At 36.8% G+C, this 22,179-nt stretch overlaps 1 protein-coding gene across 5 annotated transcripts in view; it reads right to left on the reverse strand.

The window, feature by feature from the left end:
• Nucleotides 1–8,460: 8,460 nt before the first annotated feature.
• SPATA6 (spermatogenesis associated 6) overlaps nt 8,461–22,179 on the reverse strand; it is a 160,915-nt gene continuing 147,196 nt past the window's right edge. For all 5 annotated transcript variants that reach the window (XM_012434815.2, XM_012434814.2, XM_012434817.3 and 2 more), the window contains exons 11-12: nt 21,684–21,775; nt 8,461–11,931 (exon numbers count right to left, since the gene is read on the reverse strand). In XM_012434815.2, coding sequence (XP_012290238.2) covers nt 11,751–11,931; nt 21,684–21,775 — 273 coding nt within the window. In that variant the 3' untranslated portion in view covers nt 8,461–11,750. The remainder of the gene's footprint in view (nt 11,932–21,683; nt 21,776–22,179) is intronic.

The following is a 22,179-nucleotide window of genomic DNA, read 5'->3' on the forward strand; positions in this document are numbered from 1 at the left end:
GCCTTGGCCTCCCAAAGTGCTGGGATTACAGGCGTGAGCCACCGCGCCCGGCCCCTTGATAGTTTCTTTTGCAGAGCAGAGTGCTTTAGTTTAATTAGATCCCATTTGTCAAATTTAGTATTTGTTGCCATTGCTTTTGGTGTTTTACTCATGAAGTCTTTGTCCATGCCTATGTCCTGAATGGTATTGCCTATGTTTTCTTCTAGGGTTTTTATGGTTTTAGGTCTTACATTTAAGTCTTTAATCCATCTTGAGTTAATTTTTGTATAAGGTGTAAGGAAGGGGCCTAGTTTCAGTTTTCTGCATATGGCTAGCCAGCTTTCCCAACACCACTTATGACATAGGATATTCTTTCCCCATTGCTTGTTTTTGTCAGGTTTGTCAAAGATCAGATGGTTGTAGAGTGTGGCATTATTTCTGAGGCCTCTGTTCTGTTTCATTGGACTATATATATGTTTTGGTACCAGTACCATGCTGCTTTTGTTACTGTAGCCTTATAGTATAGTTTGAAGACAGGTAGTGTGATCTTTCCAGCTTTGTTATTTTTGCTTAAGATTGTCTTGGCTATACGGCCTCTTTTTTGGTTTCATACAAAATTTAAAGTAGTTTTTTTTCTAATTCTATCCTCCTGGCCTGAAAGGTTTGTTGAGGAATAAACTGATAGTCATATAGGTGTTCCCTTATATGTGACAAATTGTTTTTCTTATGTTTTTTAACGTTGTCTCTTGATTTTTGATAGTTTAATTATAATGTCTCTCAGTGTAGACTTCTTTATGTTCAAACTATTCAGGGTTTTATGGGCATCTTGAGTCTGGATGTCTACTTATTTTCCCAGATTTTGGAAATTTTCAGTGTTTATATCTTTAAATAAGCGTTTCTCCTTGTTTTCATTTTCCCCTCCAGAACTCTCATTATGTATATACTGATTTACTTGATGATGTGTTATATAAATCCCCTATGCTTTCTTCATTATATTTCATTCCTTTTTCTTTTTTCTCCTACAACTGGGTAGTTTCAAATAACCTGTCTTTGGGTACTACACTCTTTTCTCCTGCTTAATTGAGGCTAATGTTGAGACTTTCTATTTTTTCAGCTCAGTTGTTAAATTCTTCAGCTCCAGAAATTGTTTTTTTCTTTTAATTTCAATGTGTTTTTAGGAGAATAGGTGGTGTGTGGTTACATAAGTAAGTTCTTTAGCAGTGATCTGTGAGATTTTGGGGTACCCGTCATCCAAGCAGTGTACACTGTATCCAATGTGTAGTCTTATTCCTCACCCCCCACAATTTTCCCTTAGCCTCAGTCCATTGTATCATTCTTATGCCTTTGCATCCTCATAGTTTAGCTCCCACTTATGAATGAAAACATACAATGTTTGGTTTTCCATTCCCTAGTTACTTCGCTTAGAATAATAGTCTCCAGTTCCATCCAGGTTGCTGCAAATGCCATTATTTCATTCCTTTTTATAACTGGGTAGTGTTCCATATACACATTTCCAATTGTTGATTAATGGGCATTTGAGCTGGTTCCATATTTTTGCAATTGCAAATTGTGCTGCTATAAACATGTGTGTGCAGGTACCTCTTTCATATTATTACTTCTTTTCCTCTGGGTAGATGCCCAGAAGCGGGACTGCTGGATCAAATGGTAGATCTATTTTTAGTTCTTTAAGAAATCTTTACACTGTTTTCCATAGGGGCTATACTAGTTTACATTCCCATCAACAGTGTCAAAGTGTCCCCTTTGACACTGTTGATGTCCACCCATGCCATTTTTTTGATTATGGCCATTCTTGCAGGAGTGAGGTGGTATTGCATTGTGGTTTTGATTTGCATTTCCCTGTCAATTAGTGATGTTGAGCATTTTTTCATGTTTGTTGTCCATTTGTATATTTTCTTTTGAGAATTGTCTATTCATGTCCTTAGCCCACTTTTTGATGGGATTGTCTGTTTTGTTCTTCCTGGTTTGAATGAGTTCCTTAGAGATTCTGGGTATTAGTCCTCTGTTGGATGTATAGACTGCAAAGATTTTCTCCCACTCTGTGGGCTGTCTGTTTACTCTGCTATTTCTTTTGCTGTGCAGAAGATTTTTAGTTTAATTAAGTCCCATCTATTTATCTTTGTTTTTGTTGTATTTGCTTTTGGGTTCTTGGTCATGAAGTCGTTACCTAAGCCAATGTCTAGAAGTGGTTTTCCAATGCTATCTTCTAGAATTTTTATGGTTTCAGGTCTTAGATTGTCTTTGATCAATCTTGAGTTTTTCTATAAGGTAAGAGATGAGAATCCAGTTTCATTCTTCTACATGTGGCTTGACAAGTATCCCAGCATCATCTGTTGAATAGGGTGTCCTTTCCCCACTTTACGTTTTTGCTTGCTTTGTCCCTCTTTGTCTTTTTTAACTCCTGTTGCTTTAAAGTTGGTATAAGAAAAGTTACTCCTTCACACTTTTGATGTCCATTTGCATGAAATATCTTCTTCCATCCCTTTACCTTAAGATTATATGAGTCCTTATGTGTCAGGTGAGTCTCTTGAGGACAGCATATACTGGTTAGTGAGTTCTTATCCATTCTACCATTCTGTATCTTTTAAGTGGAGCATTTAGGCAATTTACATTTAATGTTAACATTGAGATGTAACATATTATTCTAGTCATTATGTTATTTCTTGCATGAATACCATGTTGTTTTTCATTGTGTTTTATAGATCCTGTGAGACTTATGCTTTAAGAAGACTCTATTTTGGTACCTTTCAAAAATTTGTTTCAAGATTTAGAGCTTTTATCAGTTCTTATAGTGCTGGCTTGGTAGTGGTGAATTCTCTCAGCATTTTCTTGTATAAAAATGATTATTTTTCCTTCATTTATGAAGTTTAGTTTCACTGGACACAAAATTCTTGGCTGATAATTGTTTTGTGTCAGGAAGTTAAAGAGAGGACCCCAATCCCTTTCAGCTTGTAGGATTTCTGCCTAGAAATCTGCTGTTAATCTGATACGTTTACTTTATAGTTTACCTGATGCACTTCCTTCACAGCTCTTAAGATTCTTTTCTTAGTCTTGCCTTTAGATAACCTAATGAATGTGTGCCTAGGCAATGATCTTTCTGTGGGAAATTTCCCAGGTGTTCTTTGAGCTTCTTGTATTTGAATACCTAGATCTCTTAACAAGGCTGGGTGAGTTTTACTCAATTACTCCCTCAAATACGTTTTCCAAACTTTTAGATTTATCTTCGTCTTCAGGAACACCAAATATTCTTAGGTTTGGTCATTTAACACAATCCCAAACTTCTTGGAGGCTTTGCTCATTTTGTTAAAATTCTTTTTTCTTTGTATTTGTCAGATTGGGTTAATTCGAAAGCCTTGTCTACAAACTTTAAAGTTCTTTCTTCTATTTGTTTGATTCTATTGCTAAGACTTTCCGGTGCATTTTGCATTTCTCTAAGTGTACCCTTGATTTCCAGAAGTTGTAACTGTTTTTAATTTATGCTATCTATTTTACTGGAGATTTTTCCATTTGTAACCTGTATCAATTTTTTTTCTTTATGTTGGACTTCACCTTTCTCTTGTCTTGATTGGCTTAATAATTGACCTTCTGAATTATTTTTCTGGCAATTCAGAGGTTTTGTCTTCATTTGGAACCATCGATGGTGAGCTAGTGTGATTTTTGGGGGTGTTAAAGAAACTTGTTTTGTCATATTTCCAGAATTGTTTTTCTGGTTTCTTCTCATTTGGGTAGACTATATCAGAGGGAACATCTGGGACTCAAAGGTTGCTGTTCAGATTCTTTTGTCCCACAGGGGTGCTCCTTTGATGTGGTGCTCTCCCTTTTCCCCTATAGATGGGGCTTCCTGAGAGCCTAACTGCAGTGATTATTACTTCTCTTCTGCATCTAGCCACCCAGCAGAGCTATCAGGCTCCAGGCTGGTACTGGTGAGTATCTGCAAAAAGTCCTGTGATGTTATCTATTTTCATGTCTCTCAGCCATGGATAACAGCAGCTACTCCAGTGGAGGTAGCAGGGTAGTGAAGTAGACTCTATGAGAGTCGTTGACTATTTTTGTTAAGTGCACTGGTTTTGCATTGTTTGGCCTCCAGCCAGGAGGTGGCACTTTCCAAAGCATATTAGCTGTGGTTGTATGGGGAGGATCAGGTGGTAGGTGGGGCCATAGAGCTCTCAAGAGATTATGTCCTTTGTCTTTGGCTAGTAGCACTGGTAGAGAAAGACCACCAGGTGTGGGCAGGTTAGATGTGTCTGAGCTCTGACTCTCCTTGGGCAGAGCTTGCTGCAGCTGCTGTGGGGGATGGAGGTGTGATTCCCAGGCCAATGGAATTACGTGTTCAGGGGGAGTATGGCTATCTTTGCTGTATCACACAGGTCACCAGGGAATTGGGGAAAAGCTGGTAACCACAGGCCTCAACCAGCTCCCACACAGCCCACAGACTGAAAGGCTGGTCTTACTCCCATGTGCCCATCTGCCTCCCTCACCCAACAGCACCAGGTTTATTTCCAGGAAGCCGGTAAGTAGGGCTGAGAACATGCCCCAGGCTACAAGCATCCCAGCTGAGACATAAAGCAGACTCACAGTTCCTTGGCTGTCCCAGGGAGTCTGTAGTGGCATTCCACTTCCTTGAAAGGGTCTGTGAATTCTCTTGGCTTTCCTGGTATGTTCCTGTGGTAGTTCTAAGAGCAAAAGTTCATGATGTGAGTCTCCACACACTGCTCTATCTGTCAGAGTGGGAGCTGCAAGTTAGTCCTGCCTCCTAGCCACCATTTTCCCCCAGTTGTTTCTTTTTCTATTTGTTTAAGTCTCTTTGTTGAAGTCATTTTGTCCCTGTTTTCCTAATTTTGTTATATTGTTTATCTGTGTTGTCTTGTAGCTCACCAAGCTTCTGAAGAACAAATATTTTAAATTATTTGGCAGGTAACTCATGAATACCTGTTTCTTTGGGGTCAGTTACTATAAGTTTGTGTTCCTTTGGTGGTCTCATAGTTTTCTGAATTTTCGTGTTTCTTGTATCTTTGCATTGGTGTCAGCGCATTTGAAGCAGCACTTACCTCTTCCAGACCACCTTTAAGAAAAGCTCTTTACTTAGAGGGGGAGTAGAAGTATGCTGTGACACTGAGTCTAGTGGCATGTGAGGTGCCAACTGCAGTAACTTGTCACAGCTCTGCATCCACAAAGGACAGGAGTGGTGGCACAGGAGCTGAAGTAACCAGGGTCCACAACATTTGGCTGCTATGTAGTCTTCAACAGTGAATGTTGTGGAGGTTTTGTGGTGCCCATGAGGGCTGCTGGGGTCCTTAGTGGTGCCACTGGGTAGAGCAGCAAGTGCACCTGCATAGGTAATGCCAAAGTTGGCAGTAAAGACTGGGGACAGCTAGGGGTGCACAGGAGGGCTGGTGGCAAGTTAGTGGAAAGTGTGCCTGTGGCACTAACAACTAAGACCAGCAGCAGGTGGGGCAAGAAATGCAGTGGCAAGAGATGGCCATGGGCAGGCATATGTGTGGTAGTGCAAACCACCAGTGCATATGTGGCTGCAACAGCCAAAGGCACTAGCAGACAAATGTGCAGTGCTGAGAGCTAGGTAAGGGCAAGCATGCAGTGGTGCAAATAAGCAGTGCTTGCATGCACTGTGCTTGACAGCCAGGGCCAGCTGTGTGCATGCACATGCCCATGAGAATTGGTCACAGATAAATGTGGTTAAACCTGAGGCCAGTGGGTCAGTGCCAACTGCAGGCATGCATGCAGTGACTGCACTGGTTCCCAGGGTTTGAGTGTCCACAGAGGCAATGACTGGGGCAGCTCCACTGGAGGTAAAAATAACCTAGTCAGCTAGGATCCATGAAATAAAAAGCCAGGAGGCCATCTGTGGTAAGACCCATGGGAATTCCAATGCAACTGGGAGGTCCTCAGTGAAGAAGGTGCTGGGGTCATCTGAAGACCAGGCCACTGTGAACCATGGTAGTACCTGCCACATGGCTGATACAATGTTCTCTGCCCTTCTTCTTTATTCCTAGCTGCTTCCAGATATCTCAGCTAGGCCAGTCTTCCCAGGGATTTCAGTGGGATAAAACCAATGTCTTTTGGGCAGTACCCAAAAAGTGCAAAGAAGCTGGACACTCACCCTGCTCTCATTTTCACCTGTGAGGGTAACACTTGTCACTTAGCTGTGCCAGACTGAGGGATAGTATGATAAAGATGAGACTTCCTCATACACATTCTGTGTGGTTATTTTTGGTTTTTGTTTGTTTTGCTTTGCTTTTTTGCTCTGTTATCCTGCTGCAGCTTCTTATCTAGACTACAAAGCTCTCCCACAGCTATTTCCACTCCTGGATGCCTATCAAATTATTGTTTGCTTCTGGGGTTGAGGGCCAGGGTCTCCTACTCTACCATCTTGTTGATAACACTCCCTTCTTGAATATGTTATATGTTTTCCCCTCAAAAGAAGAAAGAGTTTGGTAATGAGAGTAAAGCTAAGTAACTTTTATTAAATTTTAGAGAACAGTATATCAGCTGATAACTGTTCTGTGTTGGCTTATTTCCCTCTTACTTCACAAACCTTAGTAAGTGGATTTTCTAAGTCTTGTGCTATCCAAGACAGCTAGAAAGAATATCAACTAATTTCAGTTATTATCCCTCAAGTAAATGCAGGTGTCTCCTCAACTCTCATATACACACACAAACTTCGAGTGGGGAACTGTTTTTGTTTATCTCTGGGTTATCATTCGATGACTTGCAGATTGCCTGAAATATTTTTTCAATGAGTGAACAGTAACAAGTACTGATTATCTGAGGAAACTTCATATAATTAAATTGAAAGTATATCATTCAGTGATAAATAATAAACACAATAACTTAACAAAATGTTGGATTTTCTTTCTTACCTCTTCATTTCGTACATAAAACTGTAGCTAGTTAGAAAAAGGATTTCTTTAATATTATTATTATTTTTTAGCTCTGTCACCTAGGCTGGAGTGCAGTAGCACAATCTTGGCTCACTGAAGCCTCCACCTCCCAGGTTCAAGTGGTTCTCCTGCCTCGGCCTCCTAAGTAGCTGACAGTCCCAGCTACTTGGGAGGCCAAGGCAGGAGACTACCACATGCCTGGCTGATTTTTTTATTTTTAGTAGAGACAGGCTTTTACCATGTTGGCCAGGCTGGTCTTGAACACCTGACCTCAAGTGATCTGTCCACCTTGGCCTCCCAAACTGCTAGGATTACAGGCATGAGCCATTGCAACCAGCTATCTATCTTAATTTTTAAAAGGGTTGCCCTCAAACTATCTTACTACCACCAGAGCCTCCTTAAGTAGCAAAACATTCAGTTACTTGAGGTCCAGAACTCAGGGTGCCTATTATGGTCACATATTAAAGTAGGCCAAAAACAAAAAGTAGAGCTTTCATTTATTTTTATCTGACTTCATAATGTGTTTTGTATTCTTGAATTCTCCCAAGTTCTAGATCTTTATTCTTAACTGACTCTGGATATTTTCAACTCCACGCTTGTAAAATCTGATCAATCACTTTTCAAGGCCGATGTGGCGGATTACCTGAGGTCAGGAGTTTGAGACCAGGCGGTCTAATATGATGAAACCCCATCTCTACTAAAAATAAAAAAAATAGCTGGGTGTGGTGGCATGCACCTGCAATCTCAGTTACACGGGAGGCTGAGGCAGAAGAATCGCTTGAACCAGAAGGCAGAGGTTGCAGTGAGTCGAGATTGCACCACTGCACTCCAGCTTGGGCAACGGAGTGAGACCCCATCTCAAAAAAAAAAAAAATCTGATCAATATTTAGTTTATTCCACTTTGTTTTGCTATTCTCAAAAGTCCTTTTAATCCTTCAACGTTCAGCTCAATGGTCACCTCCTCTGATGCTGCTCTAGACCTGTTTGTAGTTCTCTTACTGCATTAGTCATATTCTACCATACCATTTACAACCATGCACACCACTTCTAGCTAAAGCACTTTGAGGAGTTTCCTGAACAATCATGCTCCCTCCCATTTTCATGCCTCTGCATGTTCTGTTTCATCAAGGTAGAAGGCCCTTATCCCCATTCTTGCATTTTCATATCATAGAAGTTACCAAACCATTGCAAATGTTTCAATACACTGCTTTTCACATTTTCAGACTGTGAAATTATATACCCTCTATTTCTAACATAGTGCTTAATACCTATGTGATGAATATACAGATGAGGCTTGAATGTGTAACTAAGATTCTAAGGTAAGATAAAGATCAACACAGTAATTGTAAAATGGTACACTCACTTTGAAAAACAATTTGTTCGTTCTTCAAAATGTTGAACATAGTTTCCATAGGACCCAGCAAGTCAACTTCTAGATGTATACTCCAGAGAAATACATCCACAAAAAAAACTTGTATACTAGTGTTCAGAACAGCATTTCAGAATACTACAAAGTAGAAACAACCCAAATAATCTATCAATCAAATGAATAAACAAAATGTGGTATATTCATATAATGGATTATTTAGTAATGAAAAGAAATGAAGTACTCATATATGTTACAACATGCATAAACTCTCAAAATATTCTGCTAAGTGACAGAAGCCAGATACAATAGATCAATACTGTATGATTCCATTTATATGAAATGTCCAGAACAGGCATGGAGACAAAAAGCATATCTGTGGTTTCCAGGGGTTGCGGGGAGGAGATGGGAAGTGATTGCTAATGGTTACATGATTTCTTTTGGGAGTTATAAAATATTCTATAATTAGCTAGTGGTTATAGTTGCACAACTCTGTGAATATAGTAAAAATCACTTAATTGTATACTTTTTCAGAGTGAATTAAATCTCAATAAAGCTATTATTAGTAAATGAACACAATAACGAAAATTCTCTATTCGTTCCAGATTTTTAAATCAGGGGTTTAATCTTTGGAAATCAGAAAACAATTCTGCCTGCCTAGGACTTCCTGATCATACATACTAATTATATAATTATAAAATGTCAAAGGATCACTCTAAATTAACTCTTTGATCACCTTATTGTTGAGAAAACTGAGCTCCAAAAAGCATAAATGACTTAAATAAGGTTACGTAACAGGGGAAGAGTCTCATTCCAATAATTCACATTTATTTGTTGATTCTGACATTTTTTTAAATCCCCAAGTTTTTTATAATTTAAAGAAAAAAATTAAAAGTAAGAAGAAATGCCTATGTATCTTTCGTATTAACTCCAATAACTATTCTTAGATTTATAGGAAATACAGGGGAAAAAAAGGCTAAGAGAATAAACAACTGTACCTTTCTGCTCCTATGAATGAGAAAATACAACTATTAGTACTTAAAGGTTTTACTCTTTGAAAACAATACAGTGTAAGTACTCACAGTAGTAGTTAGAGCAATATGGACCACTCTTTCCCCCTAGGGAATAGAAGATAATCAGACACTTCACAAAGATGCTATTAATATTTACCAGGAAATTTTCCCCCAACTTTCAGAAAGACACTAACCTTAATCCATAGGAAAACATCTTTCAGAATATCAGATTCTAAAGTTTCCCTTTCAGAAGCCCTACTTTTTGCAGCCTTGGTCAGAACCAATAGCAGATACAGGTGTAGTAAGTCATTTCTGTGGTACTTATTCACTCAGGAGATTTTGGTAGTAATAAAACATTTTCTTTGAAAGTCATGTTTGTTCTTTTCACCAAACAGCAACTCTTAAAAGACTTTTTATTTTTCCACAGAAAAATGCTGAGGATATGTATATTTGTAAAAGAGCATTATTCAATGTTGACCTTCAAAAGCTTATTGTAAAATACCTCATCATATAACAGCCAGAAGGTAACTCAGCAATTATGTAGTCCAGTATTTCTGCAGCCTAGGTATCCACACGTACCTGAGGATAACATTGGTGGGTAGTGTGAGGAGCTAGGGGAATGGCGGATGGTGCCCAGAATAACAAATAGTGTTACATGCTAAATTTAGTTTAGAAAATTCTGGGTTAATTCAATAAATATTTAAGGAATGTCAACTACATGCCAGGCTGTCTACTACATACTAGAGCAAAATAGATTTATACCAGAATTTTCTTAAAGCCTCTAACACTAAAGGCTAGTGCTCACAATGAGCATGGTGACCATATATCCTAGTTTGCTGTAGACAGCCCCAGTTTACAGGCACTGTTCCAGCATTAAAGTCATCTCTTTTTACTTCTATAATTCTACATAGGACTCTCTGAAGAGGTGTAGGTGTGTGTGTCTGTGTGTGTGTGTGTGTGTGTGTGTGTGTGTAGCAAACAGATTTTCCTAAACTTACATGACCAATTACATTACATACTTCTATCTACATTCCTACAATCATCTCCTAAAACAGTGGTCTTGGTCTGCAGAACATAGTTTGGGGTCTACTCCATTCTCAACATTTGATAGCTGAGAAAACAAAGGATCTGAGAATAAAACAGACTCAGCTAGACACAGGACACTAAAGCCTAGGACTACTGCCTCACAGAGAGAGCGCTAATACTCTTTCTGACATATCACAGACTGTGATACTAAAGTACTCTTAACATGGGTAACAAGTTCTATTACAAAAATAATTCACCAAGTTTCACATTTTAATTTCATTTTAAAGGAAGTTCATTATTTTCTTCCTCAATCATAACTGTAAAATTAATCAAAAACAGAGTCAATGAGAAAATATCTTTTAGTCAACTCTTAAGACTATAACCCAAGTTCACTTACCTTACTCTCTCCTTTCCCTCCCCTCATTCTCTAGTAATTATAAAGTAGCTGATTTCTTTATATCTTCAAAGTATCACTGGTTCACAGGTGGGTGTTGGGGTGGGGGAGGAGAAGTTAAGTCTATCCATCAATCAACAAAATGTTCAGTGTCTACCACAAAGTATTCTGCTGTAATATTTTACACTGTGGTTCCAAGTGTTTTTTTAAAGTGAGGATACTATAGTAATTTCTTGGGCCATATGATACTTACACAGATCCCAAAGACTCAAATTAAAATATAATTCCATTATTATTTTTGAGTTTCTATAAGCTTACCAATAGAAGTTATTTTCTGATTCTGGTTGCACTAAAATGTTTGACCCTAGAAAAATATCATGGAAAGAATTCTGTATTTAAAAACTAGTTATTCAAATTTTTGATCATCCATGGCCAATGATATTTCTAGATAACTGCTATGCATTTTAGGCAACTTAAGTACTTCTTTCAGAGAAAAATGAGTGAATGGTCATATAGCCTTTAAAATGAAAGTCAATGAGCTAAGAAATATAATAGCCTGTTCTGAAAAAGGAAAAAGTAGAAAATGTTAGTTAAAATAGCATTTAAACTTTTAGGAAATTCATTTCTGTATATTATTTTGTTCATCACCAATAAAAGGTAGTCAATATTAATTAAATCTTACACAGACAAGATAACCAGTTACGCAGATGAAAAGAAAATTACAAGGTAAGGGAGAAAAACATTTCTAGAAAGGAACTATTTTTGGATTTGTAGATGGTAATTTGAGATGTACATGTAACACAATATCCTCACATATTGGAAGCTGTGACTGTGTGACAGAGCTTTGATGTTTGCAACACAGCAGACTCTTCTGTAATGATTATTTTAAAAGGCTTGCCTATGACAATTTCCCATTTGAAGTAATAAACTTATTCAAGTCTAACTATTGTACTTAGTTATAATCCCATTAAAAAAAAAGAAATACAGATATTGATCATATCAAACATTTTCATTGAGAAGTTGACACGGACACTCATGCAGTTTATGTGGATGTCTCAGGAGCTTTCCTGTGTATGAGAAACAGAACTACAGGCCTTTTTGTATAAGTTTCTGTACATCTTGTCCATGCTGTTCTCAAAGATGGGATGGTGGGATTTTCCCTTGTAAGAGGCTGCCCTGTTGGACCAGTATTCGCCATCGTCCAAATGGAAAGTGCCCTGTGGTTGCTGACATGAGCTATAAAAAGAGATATAAAAGGTACAAAATAATAATGAAACAAAATTAGAGATAGTACTATGTAAATCAAATATTTATTGAGTACTGTATGGGTATTTAATACTCTGCTGAGGCTGTGAAAAATAAAACACCAATAATGCCTGTGCTTTCAAAGAGGGACGGACATTTTAAAAGGGGAAGCAGAACTATCTGTGTAAAACTGTTATAAAACAGTAAAATGAAAAGTTTGTGTTAGAGTTAAAAAAGAATTCAGAGAATAGACACAGGTACAGCATGATAAAAGCAGAACACAGGTGGCCTGGTATGGCCAGCATAAAAATGCATCGTTGCTAAAAGTCAGGCACATTTGAAACTGAATTCCAGCCCAGTTCTTTATAAGCTGTGAGACCTTGGGCAATTTATTTAACTATCCAGAGTCTCAGCTTTTTTAACTTTAGTTTTACAGGATTGTTTTAAAATTTAAATACAGAAGTTATTAAATATGAGACATTAAACTAGGTACTTTATATATATTTAAGAATACATTTTACAACCCTTAGAATTGGTAGATACAAAAATTAAGACTCAGTGAGGTTAAGTGACTTGTTTAAGACTACTCAGCTAGTAATTGGCAAAATGAAAAAGGAGACCATGTGTGTGCTCTAAGGCTCCTTCTACTACGCCATGCTGCTATTGCCCTCAGAGTAGAAAATTAGGCTAAATAGGAACATTTGTGGAAAATGGAAACAAAGCAGAAGAGTTTGAATGAAGTGAAAGGATCAACTGTAGTTTTGAGAGTCTTAAAGAAAAAAGAAAGTGGGAGACAGGAAGGGAGGGAGGGGGAGAGAGAGCAAGAGAGAGCAAGAAAGAGGGCAAGAGAGAGACAGAGAGAGAGCACGAGCAAGAGAGAGAGCGAGAGTGCACACGCATGTATGTGAGAGCAAGCCTGTAGGAAGCTAATGAAATAGACTAAGATTGGGCTAGCTGTGATGAAGACAGAAAAGGAAAGGCAACTCTTTCTTAAGGATTAATAGCACTTTTATGCTATCAGTGTTATAATTTTACTAACATAAATATTAAATTCTGGAATTATAATTTTTATGGATAAAGTGTTGAGTTTTCTTTTCATTGTTTTTTTTTTTTAGATGAAGTTTCGCTCTTCTTGTCCAGGCTGGAGTGCAATGGCGCAATCTCCACTCACCGCAACTTCCACCTCCCAGGTTCATGCGATTCTCCTGCCTCAGCCTCCCTAGTAGCTGAGATTACAGGCATGTGCCATCATGTCTGTCTAATTTTTTGTTCATTTAGTAGAGATGGGGTTTCTCCATGTTGGTCAGGCTGGTCTCAAACTCCCGACCTCAGATGATCCATCAGCCTCGGCCTCCCAAAGTGCTGGGATTACAGGCCTAAGTCACAACAGTCAGCCCAAGTTTATTTTCTTATATAAATAATTGACATATTTCAATTAATGAAATAATTTTTATAGATTAGACCTACCAGGTCTGTTAGAGATTACAAAGTTTCTTCCTGAATACACACAACCCACAAACCAAGATTAAACCATGAAAAAATACAAAACCTGAACAGACCAATAATGACTAACAATATTGAAGCAGTAATAAAAACTCTCTTTTAAAAGAAAAGCCCTGGATCTGTGGCTTCACTGCTGAATTCTACCAAATACTTAAAGAAGAACTAATAAGAAGTCTACTCAAAATATTACAAAAAATTGAAGATACAAGAAAATCTATTTTACCTGGCATTACCTTGGTACCAAAACCAGAAAAAAAAAAAAACACAACAACAAAAATAAATACAGGCTAATATTCCTGAAGAACATATGCAAAAATCCTCAACAGAGTATCAGAAAATTCAATTCAACATGAAAAAGATCATTCACCATGCTCAAATGGAATTTATTCCAGGGATGCAAGGATGGTTCAACATGTGCAAATCAATAAATATGATACATAATATCAACAGAATCAAAAACAAAAAAAGTATAATCATTTCAATGGGTGCTGAAAAAGCATTTAATACAATTCAACATCCACTCATAATAAAACCCCTTCATAAACTGGGCATAGAAGGAACATACCTTAAAATGATAAAGGCCATATATAACAAACTCATAGCTAATATTATGCTGAATGGGAAAAAAATGAAAAGCCTTTCCACTAAGATTTGAAACAGGACAAAGATGCCCACTTTCACAACTTATATTCAACATAGTAATGGAAGTCCTAGCCAGAGCAATTAGGGAAGCGAAAGAAATAAAGCAGATCAAAATTGAAAAAGAAGTCAAATTATCCTTTTCTATAGAAAACATGATCTTATACTTAGAAAAACATAAAGACTCCCCCCCAAAAATTAAAATGAATAAACACATTTAGTAAAGTTGTAAAATAAAAAATATGCAATAAGCAGCATTTCTATATGCCAACAGTAAACAATCTGCAAAAGAGATCAGAAAGGCAATCCCATTTCCAACAGCAAAAAAAGAAAAAAAGAAAAATTTGGCCAGAAAAGTGAAAGACTGCTATGATAAAAACTATAAAACACTGATGAAAGAAACTGAAGAGAACACAAGAAAATGGAAACATAGTCCATGTTCATGGATTGGAAAAATCAATATTGTTAAAATGCCTATACTACCTAAAGCTATCTACAGAGTCAATGCAATCTCTATCAAAATACTAATAACATTCTACACAGCAACAACAACAACAACAACAACAAAGAAAATCCTAAAATGTATTTGGAACCACACACACACACACACACACACACACACACACACACAAACTAGAATAGCCAAAGGAATCCTGAGCAAAAAGAAAAAAGCTGGAGGCATCACATTACCTGACTTCAAATTAAACTGTGACACTACAGTAACCAAAACAGCATAGTACTAGAATAAAAACAGATGCATAGATCAATGGAACAGAATAGAGAATGAAGAAATAAATCCACACATTTAAAGTCAACTCATTTTTGACAAAGTCACCAAGAACATACATTGCAGAAAGGACAGTCTTTTCAATAAATGGTGCAGGGAAAACCAGATATTCTTAGGCAAGAAAAATAAAAACAATGTCTATCTCTTACCACATACAAAAATCAAACTAAAATGGATTAAATACTTAAATGTGAGACCTGAAAGGAAGAAATTATTAGGAAAAAGTATTGGGGAAATGCTTTAGGATATTGATCTGGGCAAAGATTACTTGAGTAACATCTTAAAAGTATAGGCAACCAAAGCAAAAATAAACAAATTGAATCACATCAAGCTAAACAGCTTCTGCACAGCCAAGGAAACAATCAACAAGGTAAAGAGATATAATACAGAATGGGAGAAAATGTTTGCAAACAACTCATCTGAGAAGGGATTAATAACCAGAGTATATAAGAAACTCAGCAGCAAAAAACAAAACAAATAATCTGATTTCTGATTTTAAAATGAGCAAAATATCTGAATAGATATTTCTGAAAAGAAGAAAGAAAGTGGTCAAAAGATATATTTTTTAAATGCTCAACATCACTAATGAAATCAAAACCACAATAAGAAATCTCAACCCAGTTAAAATGGCTTTTATTTTAAAAAGACAAAAAAAAAAATAATGCATGCTGGTGAGGATGTGGAGAAAGGGGAATGCTCATACACTGTTGGTGAGAATGTAAATTAGTACAGTCCACTATGAAAAACAGTATGAAGGTTTCTCAAAAAGAAAAAAAAACACAAAACACTACATATAGAACTACCATATGATCCAGTAATCCTACTGCTGGGTATATAGCCAAAGGAAATAAAATCAGCATATCAAAGAGACATCAGCACTCCCATATTTATTGTAGCATTATTCACAGTAACAAAGATATGAAATCAACCCAAGTGCCCATCAGTGGATGAAGGGGTAAAGCAAATGTGGGAAATGTACTCAATGGAATATTATATAGCTATTAAAAAATCTATTCATTAGCAACAACATGGATGGAACTAGAGGACATCATGTTAAGTGAAATAAGCCAGGCACAGAAAGACAAATATTGCATGTTCTCACTCATCTGTGGCAGCTAAAAAAGCTGATCTCATGAAGGTTGAGAGTAGAATGATGGTTACCAGGGACTTGGAAGGGGAGGAGGGAATAGGGGGTTTGGTTAATGAGTAGAAAAATACAGTTATCTCACTCCTGTAATCCCAGCACGTTGAGAGGCCGAGGCGGGTGGATCACGAGGTCAAGAGATTGAGAACATACTGGCCAACATGGTGAAACCCCATCTCTACTAAAAATACAAAAAATTAGCCGGATGTGGTGGCACATGCCTGTAATCCCAGCTACTTGGGAGGCTGAGACAGGAGAATCGCTTGAACCCAGGAGGCGGAGGTGGCAGTGAGCCGAGAATGCGCCATTGCACTCCAGCCTGGGCAACAAGAGCAAAACTCCGTCTCAAAAAAAAAAAAAAAGAGAAAGAAAAGAAAAAAAAAATACAGTTATAAAGAACAGATAAGCTTTAGAGTTTGACAGCCCAGTAGGGTGACTATAGTTAACAATAATTTGTTGTATATTTCAAAATGGCTAGAAGAAAGATTTGGAATGTTCCCAATACAAAGAATTGATAAACGTTTGAGTGATATCCCAATGACCATAATTTGATTTACTACACACTGTATGCATGCATCAAAATATCATATGTACCTTAGGTATACGTACAATTATTATGTATCAATGTTTTTAAAAAAACTAAAGAGAAAATTTAAATTACTCAAACTGAAATTCTGTTATGAATAATTTCACAATTGAAACATTTTTATTGAGCATATTCCTACTGTCATCCTTAAAACAATGCAAAAACAAATAGAAAACAGTTTTTATCAATACCTTTCTATAAAAGGACAATAGTGTTAAAAATTCTACATAACAGCCATAATAGGAGAGATCATATTCTAAACACAAATTTAAAATGATTTTTATCTTTATTTTTCTTCTTTTGTGGCCAATTCCCATTTATATGAAGCATCACTTCAGGCCTGGTCATTAAAATTTGGGCTAATGCTGAAATAGAATAGCGACGCGAGAAACACACGAGAGAATTTTTAATCTCCTGAAAATGGAAGAAACTTGAAATGAATGTAGAAGGTACTAAAAGGAAGAATAAGCATCCTCTATGGCCCTGGGAATTGGCAGGGCTATCATAGCAAATGTCTAAAATGTATTAGAAGCCATACAATATGAAAGCAAGAAGGAGGTCTTATGGGTTGTAGATTCCTTCCCTACTCAGCTCCCCAAACCAAATGTTTTGGAAATAAGGAGTCATTTATTCAGTTCTTGATAAGAGATTTCTTTCAAATTAGTTTCAACTTAAAGGTGATAGAAGACATGAGACAACTATTGTAGATAAGCTGATACCTGGAAGATAACATAGGAAACTACATTATCCCACTCTGCTCTTTCTATAGAAAAACAGTGAATATCTGCTAGACCCCATGGCTGAAAACCTCAATGTATATACAGACTTTAAAAAAAAGTATTGAGTGCTGAGCATAATTTTTCTTGAGAAAAACACAAAGAAATAAAAAAATATTTTTTTTGAGACGGAGTTTGGCTCTTGTTACCCAGGCTGGAGTGCAATGGCGCGATCTCGGCTCACCGCAACCTCCGCCTCCTGGGTTCAAGCAATTCTCCTGCCTCAGCCTCCTGAGTAGCTGGGACTACAGGCACACACCACCATGCCCAGCTAATTTTTGTATTTTTAGTAGAGATGGGGTTTCACCTTGTTGACCAGGATGGTCTCGATCTCTTGACCTTGTGATCCACCTGCCTCGGCCTCCCAAAGTGCTGGGAATATAGGTGTGAGCCATCACGCCTGGCCAAGAAATAATTTTGATCTCTTTATTAATGCTCTTTATTTGATAAGTCATTGTTAGACTTCAATTCTTTAAACCCATTTTCCTTTAGCTTTGAATGTAGCTGCCTTGAAGCGTGCTGAATCTAACATCTAGACTTCCTCAGAGAGTTTCCAGTAATTCATTTTTCATGTATATGGGTCATACTTTCTTTTTTCTTTACATGTCTCAAAGTTTTTGTAGAAAATGATCTTTTAGATCTAGTTGAGACTGCAGCAACTCTGTATTTCTTTCGATTCTTTAATGATTTGCCTAAACTGATATTGTGAACTGTTTCCTTCATACTGTGCAGCTGCTTGTTTCTCTCATTTCTTTTTTTTTAATTGTTGCTATTTTATTTTTATAGATTTAGGGGATGCAAGGGCAGTTTTGTTACACAGATATATTACATCATGGTGAATCTGGGTTATTAGCTTTTAGTGTACAACAGTGGTTCAACAGTGAACCCTAATCAACAGGTATTTTTTTCAACCCTATCCTGCCTTTTAGAATCTCCACACCTTCTCACCTTTTAGAATCTCCAGTGTTTATTATACCTTTCTCTATGTCCATGTGTACCCATTGTTTAGCTCCTATTTGCAATGAGAACATATGGTACTTTACTTGGCTTCTTAGGGGCTACCACGGAGTCAGCATAGCTTAGTGACCAGCAAATGACTAGTCAGAGCCAGTAAGCCTAGAAGGCTTCCATATTTTACCAATGGATCTATATGTGGCTTTGAGAATATAGTCAAAGTTTGTCTAGTTTACAAGTCTGCCCTGGATTTTACTTTCTGCCTTTAGAAGGTGTCACATTCAGTCATAAATTAGTAGCTCACTAAGGCCTTCACCAGTATCTCTCAAGCATATGAACAGCCTTATGCATGAACATAATCTTCTACCCAACCAGGAATAAGTAGAATTTTATCAAGGCCAGCCACCTGTGGTCTTCTCTCAGGATCTTTATTGTCTGCTCCAACCAGTATTAAAACTTCAGGTCTCCCCTGCTTATTGCCAACAAACCATTACTGTTTCTGTTAATGGAATTTCCCATGCTCTGCTCTCCATATAGTCAGCTATTTTTGGGAGCAGAGCTGCCAGTATTTCAACATGAATTCTCTAATATAACTTTTTTGCAATGGAGCTGAGAAGTGGTAGATGGGGATGGAATCTCCAAATATGATGTCACAGACTCTAACTGTTCTTACTAAGATTCGGTAAATTTTTAAAGTTAATTTTTAAATTGATACACAATTGTACATATTCCTAAGGTACATATGATATTTTGATGCATGCATGCAATGTGTAGTTAATCTAATCATGATAAATGGGATATCACCTCAAACATTTAGCAGTTCTTCATATCAGGAACATTCCAAATCTTTCTTTTAGCTGTTTTGAAATATACAACAAATTATTGTTAACTATAGTCACCCTACCGGGCTATCAAACTCTAGAACTTATCCCTTATTCATAACTGTATTTTTCTACTCATCAACCAACCTCTCTTCACCCCCATTGCCTCCTTCCCTTCCCAGTCCCTGGTACCACCATTCTACTCTCCACCTCCATGAGATCAACTTTTTTAGCTGCCACAGATGAGTGAGAACAGGTGATATTTGTGCCTGGCTTATTTCACTAAACATGATGTCCTCTAGTTCCATCCATGTTGTTGCTAATAAAAAGATTTCATTCTTTTTTATAGCTGAATAATATTCCATTTGTTATTGTGAATAATGCTACAATAAATATGGGAATGCTAATATCTCTTCGATATGCTAATTTTCTTTCTTTTAGATAGTATAATGAGTAGTTTTTTTTGTTATATGCTTTTGGTCAATTCCAAGAGTTCTTAAATTGTTGTTTTTGACAATTCTGTTCAGCTTCTTTCTTTTGAGGAAGAGGATTTGCTGACTCCTCACTCAGTCATTCCAGAGGTTCATGCAAACTTCTTCTTGATGCCTGTGTCAAACAGCATCTGTAGAGGGTTGACAGTGAGTCAAGACTGAAAACTCTGTCTTGACTTCTGCTGATAGAAACCTCAAGGCTAGCAAGGAGGTGATTACTTTGAGTGTAGTTCCTCTAATCTTTGAGATGGAAAGCAGAACAGAGGACTTCTTGGCCTAATAATATTACTTGAGAATAAAACTAAAATAATATTCGAATCATTTCAATAGCTTCTGGAGCTAATATCAAAGATACTCTTCTAAAAGGTCTTGAAGGACTGACCATTTCATCCAATTGGTTCATATATATGAATCTCATATATATATATGAGAAGTGGCAAAAATTATAAAGTGATCTCAAAAATGTGTAAGCAGAACTTTTCTGACACTCTGCTTAACTCTAATTTGAGAGGTACCAAATTGTTCAGGGTGATCAAAAGCTTAATAACACTGCTTGGTGAGCTGAAAAAAGAACCAATGTTGGGGTTTATGGCAAACTTTAAATTGACAGCAGCACTCTTGAAAATGTAGTTTTTACCTACATTAGGATTACCCAAGATATCCCATTTTGTTTTATCTTATTTATTTTGTAGAGATAGGTTCTTGCTATGTTGCCCAGGCTGTTCTCAAACTCTTGGCCTCAAGTGATCCTCTTGCCTGGGCCTCCCAAAGCACTGGGATTACAGGTATGAGCCATTGCACCTGGCCCCATGATATTTCTTAAAATATAGATTTCCATGTCTGTAAGAACCAGGATCTGTGGGGGTAAAAAGTGGAAATCTATATTTTTACAAAACAACTTAGATAATTTGAAAATAAGACTCTTATATCAATTCTTCTCACTTCTTGCCCAAATTAGAATTAATTATATGGGGTAAGCACCCAAAATTGGGATGCTAATCCATATGACTATCTAGGGAACATGTCTTTAATGAAGAATAACAAAGGGTAAAAAAATAATCTTCCTCAGAGTGTGTACCTCTTTTCCTCTTTGGATTGTTTCTTCTTCAAATTTATCTATAATAAACTATTTACTTTAAAGAGAGGCCCAGATTGCTTCTTGTTTGAGAGGCAGTAACTTTGAGAAAGGAGGTGACACTCCCACTTATTCTCTGTGTAAGGGGCAAAAGGAAAAGTCCTCACAGGTTCATAGATGGTCTAGCTCAGCTTACCAGAGTAAAGATCAGAGACTTGAATGCAAAACCCAAGTTAGCAATAAAAAATATTCCATTATTTGGAGAGAGAGTGTGTGTGTGTGATTTATTAGACAGAGAGAAAGAAAGACAGAGAGAAGACAGCTCCCACGCTGTTTTGGGAGGGGAACCCAAAGCAGGAAATCCCTGGAGCTTTGTTTCTTATATTTGTTCTTCAGGAATCTCAGGAAAGTGAAAACTGTGTATTTTAGCAACCAGTGGTATAGCATCCAAGAAGTCAAAGAACCTTTGGCTGTATGAATCCCAAATTTACAGTTTTTAATACTGCATTTTATGGCAATTGACACAGAGCTGTCAAAAGTCTTGATGAGATTTGCTCAGATAAACTTGTATAAATGTTATCATTAACATTTCTCAAATTTTAAGCTAGAAGAACAGAATTTGCTCTTACAGAATTTGATCTTAAATTATTAAAAAGGTTGGCTCATGGTCTAAAATTATAACAACTATTTTTTTATATTAGAATACATACATTCTGAAATATGTAAGTTTTCAGGGCAGACAAATCTTAAGTAGGATGAAAGGCATCACCAATAATTGACTATATTTGTTTTTACAGATAGGTTTCAGTAATGTAAACATATTAAAATATTTAATAGAAATTTAGAGTTAAAAATAAAAATATACTAATTATCCTTTTGAGTTTAAATTTCCCACAAATTCAGCAGATTATAAAACAGTTATTTTTATAAGAACTATGAGAAAGATATACATATATATCATTCATACCTATACTCGGGGTCACTGTCATAGGCAGAGTCTCTGTATAAAAGATTTCTTTTCAGTTCCAGTTCATCATCTTTCTCTAGGTCTCTCTCATCCTGAAAAGTGTTAAAGATTTCCATTAATTCATTGTCTCATTGTCCCCAAAATAATGCTTAGGTTTCTTCAGAAAATGTTCTTCCCCTCCCCTTATAAATTCAATTTATAAGAAACTGAATTAAATGCTAGTGTTTCTTTGGGGGAAAAAAAGGTTAAGTGAGGATTTACTATCCTTTTCAATAAACCTATACGGTTTTATTATAGCTTTTGCTAATATTGTTTATCAAAGACTAGGTAACCAGTGATAACTCTTGAATCCATAAAAATATAGGAACGAATCCTGTGTCAAGATATGTAAATTAATAATATACATTGTTATATGAACTCAAGAGTTTGTACCTGCATTCTGATGAATAAGGATTTGAGAAAATTATCAGACTTATGGTTTGTGATGAGTTTCAAG

The sequence above is a fragment of the Aotus nancymaae genome, unplaced genomic scaffold (genome assembly GCF_030222135.1).
Source record: "Aotus nancymaae isolate 86718 unplaced genomic scaffold, 86718_ANA_hifiasm-v0.15.2.pri h1tg000007l, whole genome shotgun sequence".
NCBI classification, from domain to species: domain Eukaryota; kingdom Metazoa; phylum Chordata; class Mammalia; order Primates; family Aotidae; genus Aotus; species Aotus nancymaae.